At 42.9% G+C, this 24014-nt stretch overlaps 1 protein-coding gene across 3 annotated transcripts in view; it reads left to right on the top strand.

The window, feature by feature from the left end:
- LOC142749936 (glycerol-3-phosphate acyltransferase 2, mitochondrial-like) overlaps positions 1-24014 on the top strand; it is a 161064-nt gene that overhangs the window by 45999 nt on the left and 91051 nt on the right. For all 3 annotated transcript variants that reach the window (XR_012882510.1, XM_075858551.1, XM_075858553.1), the window contains exons 2-7: positions 12728-12824; positions 17467-17580; positions 17672-17745; positions 18868-18978; positions 19306-19446; positions 23223-23322. Coding sequence is in view for 2 of the 3 variants with exons in the window: in XM_075858551.1 (XP_075714666.1) it covers positions 12780-12824; positions 17467-17580; positions 17672-17745; positions 18868-18978; positions 19306-19446; positions 23223-23322 (585 nt within the window). In the remaining variant the exon portion in view is untranslated. The remainder of the gene's footprint in view (positions 1-12727; positions 12825-17466; positions 17581-17671; positions 17746-18867; positions 18979-19305; positions 19447-23222; positions 23323-24014) is intronic.

The following is a 24014-nucleotide window of genomic DNA, read 5'->3' as shown; positions in this document are numbered from 1 at the left end:
AGATAAAAACGGCTGTTTTGATCAATTTTTCTTGGCTGTTTTGCATACGTTCCGTTCCGGGCCGTGTTTCCATTTCTAACGACCGATTCTCGCCTGTTTTGCATCCGTTTTTCACTGTCCGTTTAAAAAAACGGATGTATTTCATTTGTCTTTTTTTCGTGTCCCAACCCACTAGAAACAACCACAGGAAGGTCACGTGAACGCCCAGTCGCCATTTTCTTTTGCTTTCAGAGTATAGAGAGCTTTGTCTGATCCCTCAGCTTCTTTGCATTGGTTTTTGGCTTTTTCTCTTCTGTTTTTTACTTGCTAGCATGTCCTTGCAAACACTGAACCGTGTACTGGAGCTTTGGCTGATTCCTCGGCAATTCGAACAGCAATTGCAGATGTTGATGCCCCCTTGTAGGCAGTGCCACACGGCGCCCACTTGTAGGTAGTGCCACACCCCCCCTGCCTGAACATAGCGCCATTGGTACTCCCTCTAGGAGGGAAATCCCCAGCCAATGTGTTGCCGATGCTCTGGCCGGGGATAGCTCTCCGGGTCTCCAGGAGGAGCCCCTGATGTCACTGTCCTTATATAGGGGCTTCTCCAGGAGTGGAATCCCAGGCCAGAGTGTCGGCAACGCTCTGGTCGGCGGTTCCGCTCCAGGAGGAGTCATTGTCGGTATATGGATAGTAACGTCAGAAACTTCTCATGGAGCAGAATCCCCAGCCAGAGCGTCGGCACCGCTCTAGGAGGATACCTGTGAGGAGGAGGAGAGAGTGACTTCAGAAAACACGATCGTCACTTGGATCACACAAGTGACGGCCATGGTTTACACGGCCCCATAGAGTTCTATGGGACCCGAGTGGCCGTGAGAATAGGGGGATGTTCCATTTTTTTTGGTCAAAAAATCAGCCGTGTCAAAGGCCTCATTGGGGTGAACCGTTTTTAATGCAGCCGTGTGACGGCCGTTAACTCCTTAACGCCGAAGGACGGATATATCCGTCCTCAGCAGCTGCTAGTTCGCGCAGGAGGACGGATATATCCGTCCTGTGATGGCGCGGGTATTGCCAGTGTACCCACGCGATCAGCGGCAGGAGCACGGCTGTTATACACAGCTTGGCTCCTGCTGCAACTGCCGGAATCGAAGCGCGCTCCGATTCCGGCAGTTTAACCCATTAAATGCCGCTGTCAATAGTGACAGCGGCATTTAATGTGTTTGACAGAGGGAGGGAGCTCCCTCTGTCACCCGATCGGCGCCCCCGCAAACAAATTGCGGGTCGCCGTCGGGTTTCCATGACAGCCGGGGGTCTAACAAAGACCCCCAGGTCTGCCTTCAGCATCTGCCTCTTAGGCGATGTCGGAGGCATGACCTAATAGGTTGCCTGTCAGTTTTACACTGACAGGCAATAATGCTTCGGTATACTAAGTATACCAAAGCATTATATATGCGATCAGGAGATCGCATGGTGAAGTGTCCTGATGGGACTTTAACCCCTTAAGAACGCAGCCTAGTTTGGGCCTTAAGGCTCAGAGCCCATTTTTCAAATCTGACATATTTCACTTTATGTGGTAATAACGTCGGAATGCTTAAACCTATCCAAGCGATTCTGAGATTGTTTTCTCGTGACACTTTGGGCTTCATGTTCGTGGTAAAATTTGGTCGATATATTCAGTCTTTATTTGTGAAAAATTGCAAAATTTAGAGAAAATTTACAAAAAATAGCATTTTTCAGAATTTAAATGCATCTGCTTGAAAAACAGACGGTTATACCACCCAAAATAGTTACTAGTTCACATTTCCCATATGTCTACTTAAGATTGGCATCGTTTTTTGAACATTATTTTATTTTTCTTGGACGTTGCAAGGCTTAGAACATAAACAGCAATTTCTCATATTCTTAAGAAAATTTCAAAAGCCTTTTTTTGAAGGTACCGGTTCAGTTCTGAAGTGGATTTGAGGGGCCTATGTATTAGAAACCCCCATAAAACACCCCATTTTAAAAACTAGACCCCTCAAAGTATTCAAAACAGCATATAGAAAGTTTTTTAACCCTTCAGGCATTTCACAGGAATTAAAGCAAAGTGGAAATGAAATTTGCAAATTTCATTTTTTCTGCTGAATTTCAAATTTATTAAATTTTTTTCTGTAACACAGAAGGTTTTACCAGAGAAATACTACTAAATATGTATTGTCCAAATTCTGCAGTTTTTATAAATGTCCCACATGTGGCCCTACTGCGCTCGTGGACTAAAACACAAGCCCTAGAAGCAAAGAAGCACCTAGTGCATTTTAAGGCCTCTTTTTTATTAGAATATATTTTAGGCAGCATGCCAGGTTTGAAGAGGTGTTGAGGTATCAAAACAATGGAAACCCACCAGAAGTGACCCCATTTTGGAAATTACACCCCTCAAGGAATTCATTTATGGTTTTTGTTATCATTTTGACCGCACAGTTGTTTCACAGCACCTATTTGAATTGGGCTGTGAAATGAAAAAAATGATATTTTTTCCAATAAGATGTAATTTTTGATCAAAATTTCTTATTTTCACAGGGAACAACATACCCCATTTTGTTGCCCAATTTGTCCTTAGTGCGGCAATACCCCATTTGTGGTGATAAACTGCCGTTTGGGCCCATGGGAGGGCTCAGAAGGAAAGGAGCGCTATGTGTTTGTTGGAGTCCAGATTTTGCTGGATTGGTTTTCGGGTGCCATGTCGCATTTACAGAGCCCCAGAGGTATCAAAGCAATGGAAACCCACCAGAAGTGACCCCATTTTGGAAACTACACCCCTCAAGGAATTCATTTATGGTTTTTGTTATCATTTTGACCGCACAGTTTTTTTACAGCACCTATTTGAATTGGGCTGTGAAATGAAAAAAATGATATTTTTTCCAATAAGATGTCATTTTTGATCAAAATTTCTTATTTTCACAAGGAACAACATACCCCATTTTGTTGCCCAATTTGTCCTTAGTGCGGCAATACCCCATTTGTGGTGATAAACTGCCGTTTGGGCCCATGGGAGGGCTCAGAAGGAAAGGACCACCATTTGGCCTACTGGAGCTTTTCTGGTGCTAAGTCATGTATGCAGAAGCCCCTGACGTACCAGTAGAGTTGAAACCCCCGAGAAGTGACCCCATTTTAAAAACTACACCTCTTAAGACATTCATCTAGAGGTGTAGTGAGCATTTTGACCCCACAGGTACTGTGTAAAAGATAATGCGCAGCAGATGGTGCAGAGTGAGATTTGCAATTTTATATATATATATATATATATATATATATATATATGGCATGTCAGTGTCCGATATAGTGTGCCCAGCATGCGCCACCGGAGATATACACCCCTTAAATTGTAATGTGGGTTCTCCTGGGTACGGCAATACAATACATGTGGCTGTTATCAGCTCCCTGGGCACACAGCAGGGCTCAGAAGGGAAAGATGAGGGGGGTAAGCTGTGCGGAGTGCATCAGGGTAAATTAAAAATCAAGGGATGTATGATACATTTTAAAACAATCTTTTATACAGAGCCCTGGTTTTTCAGGACACGTGTCACATTGGTATATAGTGTTCTTCCTTATCCCCCTCTTATAGCAGACTATGCACCTCTTTTGACTCTTTCCCTTTCCACCGGTTTGGGGAACTTCTCTTGGAAAGTGTTGCCCTGGTACGATGCGTGTGGCCTCGCTTCCAGAAGTACTGGGTGCCCCCCCTTCCTGGTCCCTAAAGATTAGATCTTGAAATTCCAGGAAAGTTCCCCTCTGGCCTGCACATCGACGTAGCACGTACGCATTGTACAAAGCCATCTGTATGATGTGCCCGGCCAGCTTCTTATACCACACCGCATGGCGCTGTAGGGCTTCAGGACTTGATTTGACAAGTCCTTCCCTCCCATGTACCTATTGTAGTCCAGGATGCAGTCTGGTTTGGGGGTGGCCTTTCCTTCATATATCCTAAACCTGTAGGTATACCCTGATGCACTCTCGCACAGCTTATACATCTTCACGCCATACCTTGCCCTCTTACCCGGCAGGTACTGGCGGAATTGAACCCTCGCTTTAAAATGTACCAGGGACTCATCAATAGAAATACACTTCTCGGGGGTGTATGCTTGGGAAAACCAGGCACTGGAACGGTCTAATAGGGGTCTCCGTTTATACAAACGGTCAAAATGGGGTCATCTCGGGATGGGCACGACTCATTATCAGTATAATGTGAGAAGCGAAGTATTGCGTCATTTATTTATTTTTTTAGGTTCCAGTTCAGTTCTGAAGTTGCTTTGAGGGGCCCATATATTAGAAACCCCTATCAAACACCCCATTTTAGAAACTAGACCCCTCAAAGTATTCACAACAGCATATAGAAAGTTTATGAACCCTTTAGGTGTTTCACAGAAATTTAGAGCAAAGTAAAGGTGACATTTACTTTTTTTTTTTTGTCAGAAAATCCTCTTTATACCATTTTTTTTATAACACAAAATGATTTATCAGAGAAACGCAACTTAATACGTATTGCCCAGATTCTGCAGTTTAGAGAAATATCCCACATGTGGCCCTAGTGCGGTAATGGGCTGAAGTGCCGGCCTCCGAAGCAAAGGAGCACCTAGTGGATTTTGAGCCCTCTTTTTTATTAGGCACCATGTCCGGTTTGAAGAGGTCTTGTGGTGCCAAAACAGTGGAAAACCCCCAAAAGTGACCCCAATTTGGAAACTAGACCCCTTGAGGAATCCATTGTAGTTTTCTTGGGGTGCATGCGGCTTTTTGATCAGTTTTTATTCTATTTTTAGGTGGCGTGGTGACTAAAAAACAGCAATTCTACTATTGTTTTTTTGTTCTATTTTTTTCACAGCGTTCACCGTGCGCTATAAATGACATATTCACTTTATTCTGCGGGGCGATACGATTACGGCGATACCAGATGTTTATAGTTTTTTTATGTCTTATGGCGTTTGCACAATAAAATACGTTTTGTAAACAATCATTCATTTTTTGTGTTACCTTATTCTAAGCGCCAGAACGTTTGTATTTTTCAATCAATAAAGCCGTGCGAAGACTTATTTTTTGCGTAACGAACTGTAGTTTCCATCAGTACCATTTTTCGGTACATGCGACTTTTTGATCTCTTTTTATTCCATTTTTTGGGAGGTGAAGTGACCAAACAATTGTGATTGTGGTGCGGTTTATTATTTATTTTTTTTACGGCGTTCACCGCGCGGGATAAATAACGAAATAATTTTGTAGTTCAGGCCGTTACGGACGCGGCGATACCAATTATGTATAGTTTATTTGTTTATTTATTTATTTATTTATTTTAATAATAAAGACTGACAAGGGAAAAAGGGGGATTTTTACTTTTATTACTTTTAAAACTTTTATTTTCTTATTTTTACACAACTTTTTTTAACTTTTTTTTTACTTTTTTACTTTGTCCCATTAGGGGACTTGAGGGCAGGAGACCCTGATCGCTATTCTAATACACTGCACTACATGCGTAGTGCAGTGTATTAGAACTGTCAGCTACTCACTGACAGCAAGCATAGTGGGTCCTGACTCTGTCAGGACCCACTAGGCTTCCGTCTATGGCATAGCCGGACGCCATTTTTTGGTGTCCGGTTGCCATAGTCACCATCGCCGGCCGCTATCGTGTAGCAGGCCGGCGATGGCGGATTAACCCCTAAGAAGCCGCGATCGCTATTGAACGCGGCTTCTGAGGGGTTAAATCTGCGGGGACCACCGCGATCGGTCCCGGCACATTGAGCAGTGATAGTCTGCTGTCGGAAACAGCAGCTATCACAGCTCATGCACGCGCCCCGCGCGAACGGCGCCGTGTTTACTCCATGACATACTATTATGTCATGGAGCGCGAACGATGCACTTACCATGACATAATAGTATGTCCTGGAGCGTTAAGGGGTTAAAAAAAAATGACAATCAGTTAAGTAAAGTTTGTGAAGAAAAAAAAAATAAAAATTACAATCAAAGTCAAATAAAACTACTTTTTTGGCCCAAAAAGTGGTTTTATTTAGTAAAACTGTCAAAACAAATCACACATACACATATATGGTATCCCAGCGATCGTAACAACTTGACCAATAAAATGAACGCATTAATTAAACCGCCGGATGAACGGCGTCCAAAGAAAACGCAAAAAACAACGGCAAAATTCTCTCTTTTCTCCCATTCCCCCCATAAAAAATAAAATAAAAGTTAATCTATAAGTCCTATGTACCCCAAAATAGTACTAATGAAAACTACGCATTGGCCCGCAAAAATAAAGCCCACATATGGCCACATCAACGGAAAAATAAAAACGTTACGGCTCTTGGAATGCGGCGATGCAAAAACAAGTAATTTTTTTCTAAAAGGCTTTTTATTGTGCAAACGCAGGAAAACATATAAAACCCTTACATATTTGGTATCCCCGTAATCGTGCCGACCCATAGAATAAAGTTAACATGTTATTTACACTGCATAGTAAACGGTGTAAATTTCTAATGTGAAAATGAAGCTGGAATAGCTGCTTATTTTCAATTCTCTCCTAAAATAAAGTTAATAAAAGTTAATCAATATATTATAAGCATCTAAAAATGGTACAATTACAAAATACAACTCGTCCCGCAAAAAACAAGCCCTTATACGGCTATGTCGACGGAAAAAAAAAAAAGTTACGACTCTTGGAATGCGACCGTGAAAAAACAAAACATAATCCTTGGTCATTAACGTGCAAAATGGCCTGGTCATTAAGGGGTTAAAGAGGCTCTGTCACCACATTATAAGTGCCCTATCTTGTACATAATATGATTGGCGCTGTAATGTAGATTACAGCAGTGTTTTATTTAGAAAAAGACATTCAGCTGCCCGATTGCGCGGGCAGCAAGTTAAAACCCGAGCCGTAAAAAGTCTATGGCTCGGGTTTTAAGGACCCTGACCGCTGGCTGTAAAAATACAGCCAGCGGTCGGGAACCAGTTAAGAGGCTCTGTCACCAGATTTTGCAGCCCCTATCTCCTATTGCAGCAGATAGGCGCTGCAATGTAGATTACAGTAACGTTTTTATTTTTAAAAAACAAGCATTTTTGGCCAAGTTATGACCATTTTTGTATTTATGCAAATGAGGCTTGCAAAAGTACAACTGGGCGTGTTTAAACGAAAAGTCCAAGTGGGCGTGTATTAGGTGCGTACATCGGGGCGTTTTTACTTCTTTTACTAGCTGGGCGTTAGGAATGGGAGTGTATGATGCTGACGAATCAGCATCATCCACTTCTGTTCGTTAACACCCAGCTTCTGGCAGTGCAGACACACAGCGTGTTCTCGAGAGATCACGCTGTGACGTCACTCACTTCCTGACCCAGGTCCTGCATCGTGTCGGACGAGCGAGGACACATCGGCACCAGAGGCTACAGTTGATTCTGCAGCAGCATCGGCGTTTGCAGGTAAGTAGCTACATCGACTTACCTGCAAACGCCGATGCTGCTGCAGAATCATCTGTAGCCTCTGGTGCCGATGTGTCCTCGCTCGTCTGACACGATGCAGGACCTGTGAGTGACGACACAGTGTGATCTCTCGAGAACACGCTGTGTCTGCACTTCCAGAAGCTGGGCGTTCTGAAGAGAAGTGGATGATACTTCTCGTCAGAACGCCCAGCTAATAAAAGTAGTAAAAACGCCCCGATGTACGCACATAATACACGCCCACTTGGACTTTTGCAAGCCTCATTTGCATAAATACAAAAATGGTCATAACTTGGCCAAAAATGCTCGTTTTTTAAAAATAAAAACGTTACTGTAATCTACATTGCAGCGCCGATCTGTTGCAATAGCAGATAGGGGCTGCAAAATCTGGTGACAGAGCCTCTTTAAGTAACATTCATCATACTGCACCGATTTGCGGTAAAACTTTGTACCTTCTTGGTTTTCAGTCGCACAGCGGGTTCTAAGAGTGTCCTTACCCTGACTCAAATGTTTACAGGCATTTGAAGAGCGGAGATTTTTGGCTTTGATGATTTTGTGAAGATCTGGGCATGTAGACAAGTGGCATGTATGAATTCTGCACAACTTTTCTATGTTTAGGAGGTGTTGTGCGCAGGCTCTGCTCGGTTTAGACTTTTAGCCGCAAGCTTTTTAAACATTTTTTTTTTTACCTAACTATATACTTTCACACAAAATTGCATGAATTAAGCCAATACAAATATTTTAAATGTACAACAATACTTTATTATTCCATAAATAAACACATCTTACAATGTTAATTAAAGTCTATGTAAAACAAGGAGCCCACTTCAATAAAGAGGTCCTGGTGCAGTACAAGTTCATTATAAAGCCTTATAAAACAGACCAATAATTTAATGAGTATAATAATATTAGCATAAAAATCAAGTAATAGAGAAAATGACATCTATAATCTATGAATAGAAAACTTGCTTTAAAAATGTTATTTTTTTAATATAAAAAGTTCTATTAGTGTGTATCCTGTATACAAAGCAGCTGTATAAAGCACTGATGTGTTCATTGACAGCAGGTCTTGCGTGTCTTTAACAGCTCGATCCTGCGTGTCGCATAAATGTGATCGATAACATGTGGATTCTGCATGTTGGAGATACGCAGGACCTGCAGTTCCACTGACTTGACAGATTCAGGTCTCCGTGCATGATACAGCTGCTCTGTATACAGGATACAAAACAGCTTTATCTCAAAAAGTAAAAATACTTTTTATTAAAAATGAATTAGAAAGTTGCACCAAACACAAAAAAAAAAAAAAGTTTACAAAGGTGTGAGCTATGAAGGTGTCGATGTGGTATATGGCACCAAGACGTTAGCAGCAGGTCCTATAAGACCTTTAGGCCTCATCCACACGACCGTAGCCGTGTGCACGGCCGTGATTTTCGGGTCGGCCGGCTGCGGACTGTCAGCGGACTGTCAGCCGCAGGCCGCCCGCAAGTCGCGGGACATGCACATGGCCGCGGCCATTGTTTTCAATGAGCCCGGACCGCAGAACCGGGCCGTAATAAGACATGCCCGTTCTTTCTGCGGTCCGGGCTCCCGGGCCGTGCACGGACCGCAAAAACTACGGTCGTGTGCACGGCCCCATAGAAAAGAATGGGGCCGCAATTCTCCCGTGGATTTTCGGGAGAATTGCGGCCGCAAAAACACGGTCGTGTGCATGAGGCCTAAGTTTGCAAGGTGGGGCCTCCATGGATCGGACTTGTTTTTCCACCACATCCCACAGATGCTCGATAAGATTGAGATCTGGGGAATTTGGAGGTCAAGTTAACAATGTTTTCAGTGTGGCAGGACGCATTATCCAGCTGAAAGAGGCCACTGTCATTAGGGAATACCGTTGCCATGAAGGCTAGTACTTGGTCTGCAACAATGTTTAAGTGTCGGTGGTATCTGTCAAAGTAACATCCACCCAAGGTTTTCCAGCAGAACATTGCACAGTGCATCACACTGCCTCCGCCAGCTTTCCTTCTTCCGATCGTGCATCCTGGTGCCATCTCTTCCCCAGGTAAGCGACGCGCACACACACCCGGCCGTGCACAATACGTTGAATAAGAACGTAATTCATCAGACCATGCCACCTTCTATTTCTCCATAGTCCAGTTATGATGCTCATGTGCCCATTGTATGTGCTTTCGGAGGTGGCCAGGGATCAGCATGGGCACATTGACCTGTCTGCGGCTATTCTGCCCCAAACGCAGGAAGCTGTCATGCATTGTGTGTTCTGACTCCTTCCTATCATAGGCAGCATTAACTTTTTAAGCAATTTCTGTGGGATTGGACCAGACGGGCTAGTCTTCGCTCCCCACATGCATCAATGAACTTTAGGCGCCCATGAATCTGTTGCCAGTTCATTAGTTGTTCTTCCTTGGATCATGAAGGTATAGCCCACAAGACCTGCTGCTTTGAAAGTGCTCTGACCCAGTCGTCCAGACATCGTAATTTGGCCCTTGTCAAAGTCGCTCGGATCCTTACACTTGCCTATTTTCCCTGCTTTCAACACATCAAGAACTGACTGATCAATTGCTGTTTCATTTATTCCATCTCTTGAGCGGCACCATTGAAACAAGATAATCTTTTATTCCCTTCACCTGTCAGTGGTTTTAATGTAATGACTGATTGGTGTATAGCGGGCACTGAAACCATATTTATGCAGGGTTCACAAGTCTCAGTCAAATGCAAAATGGTGCGGTTTTGTCACAGTGGCGGCAAAAAAATGCATTTTGACCACTACATGTGAACCCAGCCTTACCAACTCTCCTAGAATGTCTGGGAGACTCCTGGAAAAGAGGGAGACCTCCCAGACACCTGCAGGCAAATCTCTAAGGTGCCCCATGTCATATTTAAAATATACTTTCCTCTCCCCGTTCCTACAATCCTCACCACAACCATCAGGACATTATCTGTGGCAGATTTTAGAAGTGAAGATGACTAAAGGAACCACGAGAGGTGGGGGTCTATATTTATTTAGAGGGTCTGGTTTGGGTCTGTGTTTGTTTCAGGGTCTGGTCTGGTAATGAAATTGTGGCTCAATGCCATGTATCCAAATGCTGCACTGTGTAATGGAGGGAACATTACTACACAGGACTTTGTTAGGACGTGTTCTGTAACCTTTTTGGCAAGAAGTGAGGAATCCTTAGGCCCTATTCACACGACAGGGTTTCCCGGCCGTGTGACAGCCGTTCAAAAAACGTCCGTCACACGGCCGCAATAGGAACAATAGACTCCGAATGTTGCTATTCACATGACCAATTTTTTGACCGGGCCGTCAAAAAATGGGACATGCCTTATTTTCGGCCGTTCTCTTGGCAGCCTGGCTCCCATAAAAGTCTATGAGGCCGGGTAATGCACGGCCATCACTTGAATGTGTTCCGGGTGACGGCCGTGTCTTTCGTTGCTTGCGCTCTCTCCTTCTCCTCACGGTGCGAAGTGCATGTGAGGAGGAGGTGGAGGGTATTTTTTTGCTCACTGTGGCTGGGGATTGGGGATTCCGCTCCAGGAGAAGTCCCTGACTTCACTGTTCATCTATGGACTCAGTGACGTCCGGGACCTCTGAAGTGTAATCCCCGGAACTGTGGCCGGTGTTTCCGCTCCAGGAGTAGTCCCTGACTTCAATGTCCATATATGGACATTGAAGTCAGGAACTTCTGCTGGAACGGTGGTGCCATCTATAGAAAGGTAGGGGGGGGTGCCATCTATGGGGGGGGCGGTGTTATGTAAAAGGGTCCTGTGTAGAACTACCCACAGGGGGCTGTGTGGCATTACCTACGGGGGGCTGTGTGGCATTACCTACGGGGGGCTGTGTGGCATTACCTACGGGGGGCTGTGTGGCATTACCTACGGGGGGCTGTGTGGCATTACCTATGGGGGGCTGTGTGGCACTACCTAGAGGGGGCTGTGTGGCACTACCTAGTGGGGGCTGTGTGGCACTACCTAGTGGGGGCTGTGTGGCACTACCTACAGGGGGCTGTGTGGCATTACCTACAGGGGGATGTTTTTCACTACTTACAAGGGGGCTGTGTGGCACTACCTACAAGGGGGGGCTGTGTGGCACTACCTACAGGGGGGCTGTGGTATTATCTACAGAGGGCAGTGTGTGGCATTATCTAAAGAAGGAAGTGTGTGGCAAAAAATGTATAAATAAAATTCATCCGTTTTTAAAACGGACTGGGAAAAAAACCGCATGCAAAACGGGTCAAAATCGGCCATTAAAAATGGAAACGAAACGGAAAGGATGCAAAACGGCTGTTTTTATAGGCCGACACTCGGACCCTGTCATGTGAACAGAGCCTTACCCTTCACGTTTTGTGTTGCAATATACTTTTATACAGTTTAACTGTTGCTTCAATACATCATGGACACATTAATTTCACATGTAGCAGACTTTTTCCGCTGTGGTTTTTGCCACGAATTTGCAGTGAATTTTCCTCAAAAGCCTCGTGTTACATGCGGATTTGCATTGCAAAGAGTGAAATTTGTGGTGACAATACACTGTATTTCCACAAAAGAATAGTCATGCTGTGGATTTTTTCTGATGACTGATAGTACAGATAAAAATAGTTACGATTAATGAGCCATTTCTCATGAAATGTTAGTGTGAACATTTTGTTAAAGGGTAACTAAACTTTCAGAAAAGTTCTGATGCGTCCTAGTGAAATGCCAGAAGTTTTGATCGGAGGCAGCAGAAGCGGTCGGGGGACCCTGTGCCGCTTTGTTTCTGATTGGTATCCCTCGGAGGGGTGTACGTGTTCAATAGAAAGTCTACGGGCCCGTACACCAATTGTTCGGCTTTCCGAGAAAAGCCGATCAGAAACTAAGCGGCTCATCGCATCTGCTGCTTCGTTTTTGTGATCGGAGGGGGTCTCAGTGCTCAGACCCCACCGATCCTAGACTTCTGACAGATCAGACGTTTTCTGAAAGTTTAGTTTCCCATTTAACATTCTTGTGCATTACACTGCTTTTAGTTCTGGTTTGAACTGACTTCTTGAGTGTATACTTTGTTATACTTAAAAACAAGACAACTGCTAATACACATACAGGTAAAATGTGAGCCCTATTAGTCCCTTTTAAGCCAAGCCTGCCCAGCACTTTGGCCACGGACATTCAACCCGTGATGACTCCCCTGTTTTTCGGTAGTTGAAGTTCATGATGTTATTTGCCCTAAAATATTTAGTATTTAATTTAAATGTACATTTATTGAAAAAGTATATAACTAATATCCTCTGTATTTGTCTTTTTTTTGCCACAGCATTGCTGACTTGGGACATTTTAAAGAGAGCGTGCTAACAAATAATCGTAAGATGATTTCAGATGAATCAACACAGCCTGCTAATGGAAAGTCCATTGTGAGTGTTTTGTTCAAAATGTGCTCCTTAGACATTGTTACAGGTCGCTATATGTATCAGCAATCACAATATACAGTTAAGCCCAACTAGTGGCCAGGCCCGTATGTGTGATGTGCGGCCCCAGACAAGGCATCTATTTTGGATAGTTTTTTCTATTTTTCTTCCATAGAGTTGAAATTTTTGTATGAAGAAAATTCCGGCCAAAACTTCAAGTCAAACGTCCATATGGCTGCATTGTCAGATGAAGGCCAAAAGAAAGTTCTTTTTGCCTCCGTCTGGCTGGTATATGTTAGTATACCGCAAAAAAGGTATAAAATAGCGTAATAGACCACACAATTCCATCCCGCAGAGTTCAGGAAAAACATGTTTTAAATGTATATATTTTCTTGTTTGTTACATCTCGCCCGACACAGTTCGTGGGTATATGCTGTTAACACTAGGTGGCTTAACACGAAGAATTAAAGTGACTCCTCCTACAGGATAATACCCAAACTACAGACACTGAGCTAATTATGTCTTCTCTTAGTGTCTGTAGGAGGTACACTACTGCAGCAGAGTCTTTACCATTCATTTTATGTTAGTGTATCTTTTCATTTTTTTCCCCAACTTTATCTGGCAAACAGGGTTGACTAAAGTCTCCCTGTTGTCCCCTCTAAGGCGGGCGCACAGTGTTATCCCTTTCTCCCTTTCTCTCTCTCCACTTCGTAAACAACTTGAACTAATTCAGGGCTCTTTATTAAAATGTCTTACTTTGAAGACTGCATTCCTTCTAGCAATAACGTCGCCTTCTTCTAGAGTATGTGAGATACAATCCTTCTCATCCAGTCCTCCTAATCTGAACATTCTTGAGGGCAGAGTTTTTCTAAAACCTCTACAATTTTTTTCTTCCAAAAGTAGTATGTAGATTTCATTTAATACGATCATTCTGTCTCCATAAGTATGCATCATTGTCAGCAGCACATCCCCTGTTTATGTGGGGAAATATACTGCCGACAATGATGTTTCTACAGGCTGCATAAAAGATGTGATCAGCCGACGAAAAAGCATTTTCTCGTTTGGCTGCCCTGTTAACACGGGCCAATAATCGGGAACGAGTATTCATAAGAACGATCGTTCAGCTGACTATTGGCCCATGTAATGGGCTTTTAGATGTCGAGCAGTTATTGATCCAGTTTCTTGGCAAGATCAAGGGACATAAAGCAAGCAAAATTTCCATCTCAAGATGGATTAAAGAGAACCTTTCACTTCCCCATACATGTGCAGCATGTATTGTGGAGGGCTGCACAAACCCTGGGGCACTTTACCTTTTTTTTCTACCTCCCTCCATTATTTAGATATCGGTGCCGTTTAAAAAAATTAAACCCCACATGGTTTACACCTTCTGTAAAAAGGGCAATACGTGACAAAAAAAGGGCATTTAAAAAATACAAATCTGAGGGTACATCTGTAGCCTTTGTAAAATATAAAGAGCTTAATAAAATCTGTAAAAAGATAATAAAATCAGCAAAAATACAAAATGAAAGGCAGGTGGCCAAGGATAGTAAAACAAATCCTAAAAGATTCTTCAAGTATATAAATGCAAAAAAGCCAAGGTCTGAACATGTAGGACCCCTAGATAGTGGTAATGGGGAGTTGATCACAGGGGATCAAGAGAAGGCAGAGTTACTAAATGGGTTCTTTAGCTCTGTATATACAACAGAAGAAGGAGCAGCTGATGTAGCCGGTGCCAGTGCTGTTAATATATCAGTTGATACACTGAATTGGATGAATGTAGATATGGTCCAAGCTAAATTAAATAAAATAAATGTGCACAAGGCCCCGGGACCAGATGGGTTACACCCTAGAATTCTTAAAGAGCTTAGTTCCGTTATTTCTGTCCCCCTTTTCATAATATTCAGAGAATCTCTAGTGACTGGTATAGTGCCAAGGGACTGGCGCAGGGCAAATGTGGTGCCTATTTTCAAAAAGGGCTCTAGGTCTTCGCCGGGTAATTATAGACCAGTAAGCTTAACATCAATTGTGGGGAAAATGTTTGAGGGGCTATTGAGGGACTATATACAGGATTATGTGACAATAAATAGTATTATAAGTGACAGCCAGCACGGTTTTACTAAGGACAGAAGTTGTCAAACCAACCTGATTTGTTTATATGAAGAGGTGAGCAGAAGCCTAGACAGAGGGGCCGCTGTGGATTTAGTGTTTTTGGACTTTGCAAAGGCATTTGACACTGTCCCTCATAGACGTCTAATGGGTGAATTAAGGACTATAGGTTTAGAAAGTATAGTGTGTAATTGGATTGAGAATTGGTTCAAGGACCGTATCCAGAGAGTTGTGGTCAATGATTCCTACTCTGAATGGTCCCCGGTTATAAGTGGTGTACCCCAGGGTTCAGTGCTGGGACCACCATTATTCAACTTATTTATTAATGATATAGAGGATGGGATTAATAGCACTATTTCTATTTTTGCAGATGACACCAAGCTATGTAATATAGTTCAGACTATGGAAGATGTTCATGAATTACAGGCAGATTTAAACAAACTAAGTGTTTGGGCGTCCACTTGGCAGATGAAGTTTAATGTAGATAAATGTAAAGTTATGCATCTGGGTACCAACAACCTGCATGCATCATATGTCCTAGGGGGAGCTACACTGGGGGAGTCACTTGTTGAGAAGGATCTGGGTGTACTTGTAAATCATAAACTAAATAACAGCATGCAGTGTCAATCAGCTGCTTCAAAGGCCAGCAGGATATTGTCGTGTATCAAAAGAGGCATGGACTCGCGGGACAGGGATGTAATATTACCACTTTACAAAGCATTAGTGAGGCCTCATCTAGAATATGCAGTTCAGTTCTGGGCTCCAGTACATAGAAAGGATGCCCTGGAGTTGGAAAAAATACAAAGAAGAGCAACGAAGCTAATTAGGGGCATGGAGAATCTAAGTTATGAGGAAAGATTAAAAGAACTAAACCTATTTAGCCTTGAGAAAAGATGACTAAGGGGGGACATGATTAACTTATATAAATATATTAATGGCACATACAAAAAATATGGTGAAATCCTGTTCCATGTAAAACCCCCTCAAAAAACAAGGGGGCACTCCCTCCGTCTGGAAAAAAAAAGGTTCAACCTGCAGAGGCGACAAGCCTTCTTTACTGTAAGAACTGTGAATCTATGGAATAGCCTACCGCAGGAGCTGGTCACAGCAGGGACAGTAGATGGCTTTAAAAAAGGCTTAGATAATTTCCTAGAACAAAAAAATATTAGCTCCCATGTGTAGAAATTTTTTACTTCCCCTTTCCCATCCCTTGGTTGAACTTGATGGACATGTGTCTTTTTTCAACCGTACAAACTATGTAACCCCTTGAACAGTCAACGGGGCGTGTACTGCCAAGGGGGCGTGTTACTATGGCTGTGACACTGTCCAATCAGATATGGACAGTGTTACAGCAAGAGCAAGCAGAGAAAGTGCACGCTCTCTCTCTTCAGCTTTGGAGATCAGTCTTTTCACCCGAACAGGCAAGGGGGCGTGTTACTGCTACGGACAGTGTAAGAACTGGGGAGAGGAGTGCGGTCATCTGTTCAGCTCTTGCGAGAAATCAGTCTTGTATTGTCTGCTGAACTGGCAAGGGGGCGTGTCTCTGCTACGGACAGTGTAAGCTCTCCCCAGTTCTTCCACTGTCCGTAGCAGCGACTCGCCCCCTTGTCAGTTCGAGTGAAAAGACTGATCTTCAAAGCTGAAGAGAGAGAGCGTGCACTTTCTCTGCTCGCTCTGCTGTGGCACTGTCCATATCTGATTGGACAGTGTCACAGTCGTAGTAACACGCCCCCTTGTCAGTACACACCCCGTTGACTGTTCAGGGAGTTATTTAAATATCGGGCGCCAAATATATCGGCACCAATATCTAAATAACGGAGGGAGGTAGAAAAAAAATGTAAAGTGCCCCAGGGTTTGTGCAGCCCTCCCTAATACATGGTGCACTCAGCTGCACATGTATGGGGAAGTGAAAGGTCCTCTTTAAGGAAGCGATTTCCTTTTTTTAAAACTGATTAAGAAGCCTCTTTCCTTGCTTAAAGCTCGAACAGAGCAGTTTCTACCTCCTGAGCTGAAAGTGATTCTGCCTCAAATGAGCAATTCTGTAAAGCTGCGACGTGGTTAAGTTCAAACACTTTTTTTTCGGACACATGGCTGTAATGTTGCACCAAGATCTGAGTTTTGGGTGTAAAGTCTAACAGCCCCCCCCCCCCCCCTAGACAATTCTGTGTTTATCCTCCGGTGGGTACTGTGCTTGACCTGTAGGGGAAAAATGATGATTGCTTACCGGTAATTTGATTTTCCTATAACCTCCATGAGAACACTGGATTTTTTCCACCCTGTACTGTAAATTGTTGAAAAGAATATTAAAAATGTAATGGCATGCATATTATCTAGAATGAACTAGAAAGGGTAATGAGGAGGGAGATTTTAAATAAATTAGCAGTAAGTAATCGTCATTGTTATCATAACCTGGTAGCTTTTTAAGTAGATTCTTAAAAAACATCTCTTTACCGTGACTCCCAAGGTGGAGATGCACAGATTGCTTTGGAAACCATTGCTTTCCTGCCTCAAGAAACGTAACTTCTTTTGCAAATCCTTTTAGAGTCGGCTCTACCCCTTTGGATTGGGTCTGAAGATAGAAACAATACATCCTTTCCAAGGGCAATTTCGCCCTTTTGTGGGGCAACCCTGCCAGTCCTGCAATCCTAAAAGTTTGGTAAGTGATGAATCATGAGTTCAGAATTTCCACAGTGTGCTGTTCGCTATTTTTTTGTCGTAGTTTACGTTAACTTAAATTTTGTTTACAGGAGACCTTCTTCTATAAGAGACACACAAAGATGGGGTTTCGTAATGCCATCTGTATAACAGAAGAGGACAGCAGGTGCAGTATATGATAATATTTATTCTGTGGAAAGTTTGGATATATTGAAATCATACAGAAGAGGTTAAAGGGTTTTTCAGGTTTTAACAATGATAGCATATGCTGAATAGGTAGGTCATCCATATATGAATGTTGGGTTAACAGGAAAATGACGAGGCTCCAGTGCTTACTGGAGCACCGCGACCCCTTTACTGCAGTACCAATCCCCGTTCAGCTCTTTAAGGGCCGAGCTGTAGTACCCGGACATACCCTACCTGGGGCTGAACTGCAATACCAGCCCATGGTGGTTCTGTTTCTGGGGAAAAAAAGCAGATCCTAATCTCATACAAACACTTAAAATAACTGCACTGTCATCAAACTTTTGATATGTCATAGAGGCATATCAAAAGTTTGCATTGGTGGGGTCTGGATTCTGGGACTCCCCCCTTCCCCGACCCCCCCCCCCCACCCCACCGCTGAAAGTAAAGTGATGGAGTGGCCTGCATCTTTGGCGGTGATACTCCAGCTACTCTTTAAAGATTTACAGGGGTTGTCTAGGATTAGAAAAAAAATAAAAATCTGCTCTTTTACTAAAAAAAATAAATACATTTAAATTTCTGTCCATGGCCTATTTGTGGAACTGAAATTCAGCCCCATTTACTTAAATGGGGATGAGCTGCAATACTAGCCACAGCCCATAGACAGAAACGGTGCTATTTCTGGGTGAAAAAAAAAAAAAGAACCTGTTTTTTTGTAATTCTTGAAAACCCTTTTAAAATTCCTTTCCGCCAAATATCCTGGATCTTATGTACTCCTGGCACATTTTATGTTGCCTGGAGTTTCTCCTACAAAGGGCAACTATTCCTTTGAGTAACTATTTAAGTAGCAGTCAACTTTTATGTATGGAATGTCTAAATGCCAGACTTCTAGTTCTAAGTCCAGCAAAGTCCAAAAGAAGAGCCAATTGCATGTGTGTTTTCTGTAATCGTTCCGTGACCTTTCTTGGGGTATAGATATGTTTGTTCTTGCCCTTACGTTTTAGAGGCTATGTAAGTGGTAAATCAACATGTGTTAAAGATGCTGCATGTATGTCTTCTAACCGTACTCGTTTCCATCGTTCTCCATTTCTTTCCTAATGTGAAGGTATCGTGGCTGGTTAGTCAGAAGATTATGCCATGTCCTCTTTATGTGGGAAAGGCCAACAGATCAAGACTTCTCTTTAGAATGGTCAGAGAAGATCTGTAAACACCCCAGGTAGTCTCATTATCATTTCTTTACATGTTATTTCTGAACAATAAAAAATATGGGTAAAACTGCCATTAATTGTGCTTTATTTTCACAATTAACGCTTATGACCTGAGCTGAGGACCCCAAGAGCAGATCTTGACCATCACATATTGTCTGCTTTGTGATATTTGCTAACTACGTGTGCTTGGTTTATGTTAATCCTGCTTGCCAAATAATAACTAGTTAATTTCGAAATGTATGGAATTTGTTTAATGCATTTGTGGATTTGTCCTTTTTTTATGAGTTCGCTTATTCAGATGTCTGATATTCTCCATTATGTCTTTCATATCATAGAATCCAATTGGCTAGCAAGAAAGAAAAAGAAGATAATGATAAACCTATTGAATCTTCTAGTTCTCCAAGCAGTGAAGGTCACAAGGAGGTGCTGAGGATTTTGGGACGCATTCAGAAGTCTCTGTCTCCGAGTCTGATACGGTAGTTATCAAATTATTAACAAATCGCAGAATTAAAAAGTGTTCGCTCCTCCTACCAGCGATATCCCTCCTGCAGACACTGAGCTGAACCAATTTTTCGCATAGTATCTGTAGGAAGCCGATCTACCTGCACTGCAGTTACATCTTTTTTTTATTCTTACTTTCTCCCTTTGCCCATTGGCGTTTTTTCTTTTCCCCTGTATGCCTTCCTACAGCCTCTTGGCCTCCATATTTAATTGCTAAGCAGTAGTTCCCCAGCCCCCTCTGCTCTCTACATCCAAAAACTTAGCTGCGTGTGTGATCACCATGTCTGAACCCACAGCGGAAGCCCTTAGCCAGGGAACAGTTAAAATGACCTATTTCCATTGTAATACAAAATTTCAGTGCGGTCAATCTGAACCCCTCTGCTCCAACTGCTTGAGACCTAAACAGCTTGTCAATTAACCAAATAAACACCTATCAATGTATACCACAATCCAAAAAGTAGTCCAACGCAAATTAATGCAATATATCTTTATTGAATCAAAATAGAAAATACGAACAACAAGTGTCTCAATAAAATAAATGAATTTAAAATACATACGAACCAAACTGAGGTGCTGGTCAAAGATCTAGATGTAAATGGTCATAGGTTTCACAGGTCTAAAAACATACATGTGCTAAAAAGTATAAAGTACTACAACAATTACAGCCCAAAAAACTTTTATAGGTAAATATATATATACAGGCTCCGCGAGGCACAGGAAACCCGGGTTCAGGTGCAGATAAGCATGTAAACACTACATCGGGTAACAATACCACTAATAAAGCATATATGACCTAAAGAATGCCTAAATAGTCACATCGTGTTGTCAATACAAATACCCATAATAGGACACCTTCCAAAAAACACCACTGGAGACCACCACCTCAGGACCCCAACGCATGTTTCGCCCTCCGCTTTCACAATGGGTACTGAGGTGGAAAGGGAAGTGGGGTCATTTTATAGTAGCCAACTATGGGAGGGTCAAAAATTTGGCCAATACGAATCCAGAAAAGGTCCCATCTATTGAATATGGATATAGAGCCAGCTGGATATGTATTTATGATTAATAAAAATGAATATTCATGTTACTTACATGGCGCATGAGGAGTCCATAACATCGTGATGCCGTGCGCCACAACCAGCGTCCGGAAGACCCGGAGTGCACATGTCATGCGCCGTCTGCGTCATCACGTTCGCCGTGGCATGGTGCAGGGCATCATGGATATACCCGTTCCAATACACTGAGCACCAGGGGCAACATTAGAAAAGGGCAAATAGCCCATAATATGCTTGACAAGTTCTAAAAATTAACATACAGAGACCCACAGTGCACCCCACACAGCCCCTATTGGATCCCGAACCCGAGTGGGCGCGCTCACTGTCAATGGCAGTACCAGACCTATCCAACACATTATAGATATGCTTTGCCAGCTGGCAGGCAATACAACCTCAGGCTGGTCCCTTAAATGGTGAGTATTTCTCCTCTGCAGACTCACCATGCAGCAGACCCCACAAACGGGCACGATCTGCCCGATACAGTCAGCATTCAGTCTCCTGAACCTCGTTCACCCCCCCCCCCCCGCACTGCAATGGTTGGGCTTTGACTTTTCCTCCAAAGAAGAGGGTCGATCTGAGGGCGAGATCTCTGAATTAGTTTTGGCACTGGATGAGAAGCAGTCATTGAAATGCTCCTTTTTTTTTCTGGCTGTCCACTTCCTTCTCTCCCAGGGGTAGACAGCATTATTACGCCTGTCAAGGAGACTACACTTTCAGGATCGAGAATCTCTCACCTCTTAGCAAGGTTTTTTTCATTCTGGAGACCATGATATCTCTGGACACATTTACTGGCGGGTCATTCCGTACCTTCGTAGCTAGGGCTGGATATGGGCATGGCCCGAATCTCCTTTAAGGGTCACGTCTTTTCCCTTTCAGTTCTTTATAAAAATGCTACCCAGCACTTTACGCTCATGGGCGCCTTCATGCAATTTTGCATTAAAGTGTAGCTAAACGTTCGACAAACTTCTGACATGTCATAGTGACATGTCAGAAGTTTGGATTGGTGGGGGTCCGAGCACGGAGACACCCACCAATCGTTAGAACGAAGCAGCTGAAGCCTCGTGTGAGCGCTCAGCTGCTTCATGTCTGTTCGGTTATTTCCGGAAATAAATGTATTGGTGTACGGACTCAATAGAAAGTCTATGAGCCCGTGCTCCGATACATCAGCTTTCCGGTAAAAGCCGAACAGACACGAAGCAGCTGAGCGCTCACACCAGCACTTCATCTGCTTCGTTCTAGCGATTGGTGGGGGTCTCAGTGCTCGGACCCCCACCAATCCAAACTTCTGACATGTCTCTATGACATGTCAGAAGTTTGTCGAACGTTTAGCTACACTTTAAAGCATAAGGGTATGTAAAAAACATGCATTGAAAGTCTTGTTTGTAGGTAAAAGTCTGACCCAAGCAGAGCCGGAGACGCACACACAGCACCTCCTAGAGTTCATACATGTCACTTATATCTATGTTTTCATGCACATATCTTCACCAGATGCTGGTAAACATTTAAGTCACGGAGTCGACAAATCGTCTTATTAGGCGCAGGGGGTGATTCGATATATAACTGCTCATATTCTCACCCCTGTTGTAGAGAAAAAAAATAAAGATTCCCCCCCACGCCCATAAATCTGCATATCTGCTCTGATTAGTAGAGGGTGGGTGATGACCTAAAGAAAGGTTCCTGTATCCCCCTTGGGGGTCACTGGAGGCTGTGCAGGGGAGATGACTGTAAGGCTGGGTTCACACAGTTTTTTGCAGGCAGAAAATCTGCCTCAAAATTCCGTTTGGAATTTTGAGGCAGATTTTGCTATGCCTGCACGCCGATTTTCGTGGCGAAATACACTTTCTCTGCCTCCCATTGATGTCAATGGGAGGTCAGAGATTTAAACGCCCGAAGATAGGGCATGTCCCTTTTTCCCACGAGCCGTTTTTTCCGCTCGTGGGAAAAAAACGCCTCCGTCTCCCATTGAAATCAATGGGAGGCTTTTACGGCCGTTTTTTAGCACGTTCTCCGAATCGGTTTCCACGTCCAAAAACTTGTCGAAAAACTCTGTGTGAACTGACCCTAACAGGCTGTGATATTTCTTCCTGCACTCAGAGACACAAAACACAAAGTAAAACTTTTCATCCTGCTCCCTAACTTCAAACGAGTGCTGCGCCACGAGTATTGCACCTAGAGCGTTAATCCTGGTATCATTTGAATGCTAATATTTTTAATATAATACCCAAGATACCAACTAAATTAAAGCCAATGCCAAACTCTAATCCCTATGTTCTAGTCGTGGCAAGCGGTTAAAGTCATGACGTATTGCATATGTCCTTGGCAGTGATCAGGTTAAAATAAGGTGTATCATTTGTCAAAATTATTTGTGATGTTTACTTCAATATCTTGGCACAAAGAGTGGAACTTGTTTCTTTTCTACATGGCTAATTTTAGGGACATGAATGCGTTGGCATCTTGTATTGGAGATTCATCTTTGTCTAGCTGTCACTGATGAACATATCCGTGTGGCATCTGTCACTGTCACTGCAGCAAAACTTCATTTTGATTTTATGGCAGTGATCCTAATGCTTTGACTCTGCAAACCATTTAGGTTGTTAAAATTATTCTCTCTGCATTACAATGAAAAAAATATTCTAGAAATTCTTGTCCCCTGTAAAGCTTATTATACCTCCATCTCTCACTTCCGTTTCTCCTAGAATAACGCGCTGGATACTCGTGAAGTTACTAAATCGATTGTATTTGAATCTTCAGCTCCAATCTGGACAGGTGGCCACGCTTCACGAAGTATCTGCTGCGGTGAGACTCCTCTTACTGTATGTTACTGAGCACTTCATTGTCATGATGTTTTTATATGTTTTTGTAGCACCTTCAGGATTTAGATAAAAAAAAAAAAAAAAAGAGTAGAGCGAAACTATTACAGTGGTTCTGTCATGTCATTCCCTGTAATGTGGGTTCATATTTTTATTGATGTGCTAATACAAAGGCTGCAGAAGAGTAGAGAATGCCAGAGAAGCGCTTGGACTCATGATTTTATTAGAAGTATTCAGGTTTTGAACCCATAGATAAGCTTTTTGCCTATTCTAAGTTGATCAGCGCCCACAAATCATTCCTGCCACTTAATTATTTTCCACAAGTTGGTCATACAAGAGTCCCCGAAAATCCTGGCTCCATTTGACATATACATGTTATTTTGTTTTTTTTAGCCAATCATAAAGCAACTTTTATTTGTCATCTGATTTGTCCAAAAACACAGGTCTTTTAATTTCCATTAGTGACTGAAGAAGGTTTCTGAGCACCTTTTATGGACCTACTTGAAAAATAGATAAATGTAACGATTGATATTGTTTGGCGGACCTGCATGCTCTTCTATGTTTACTTCATTAGGGAAAAGAACACCCATTGTAATATGACCCACTTGTTTCCACATTATTCTTAATGAGCTCAAATTGCCACATGGGTTCAAGCTCCTCACATTACAAATCCTTTTC

Source organism: Rhinoderma darwinii, chromosome 3, assembly GCF_050947455.1.
Source record: "Rhinoderma darwinii isolate aRhiDar2 chromosome 3, aRhiDar2.hap1, whole genome shotgun sequence".
Classification (NCBI taxonomy): Eukaryota; Metazoa; Chordata; class Amphibia; order Anura; family Rhinodermatidae; genus Rhinoderma; species Rhinoderma darwinii.
Note: the sequence above shows the minus strand (reverse complement) of the source record. Positions and strands in the feature narration are given on the sequence as shown.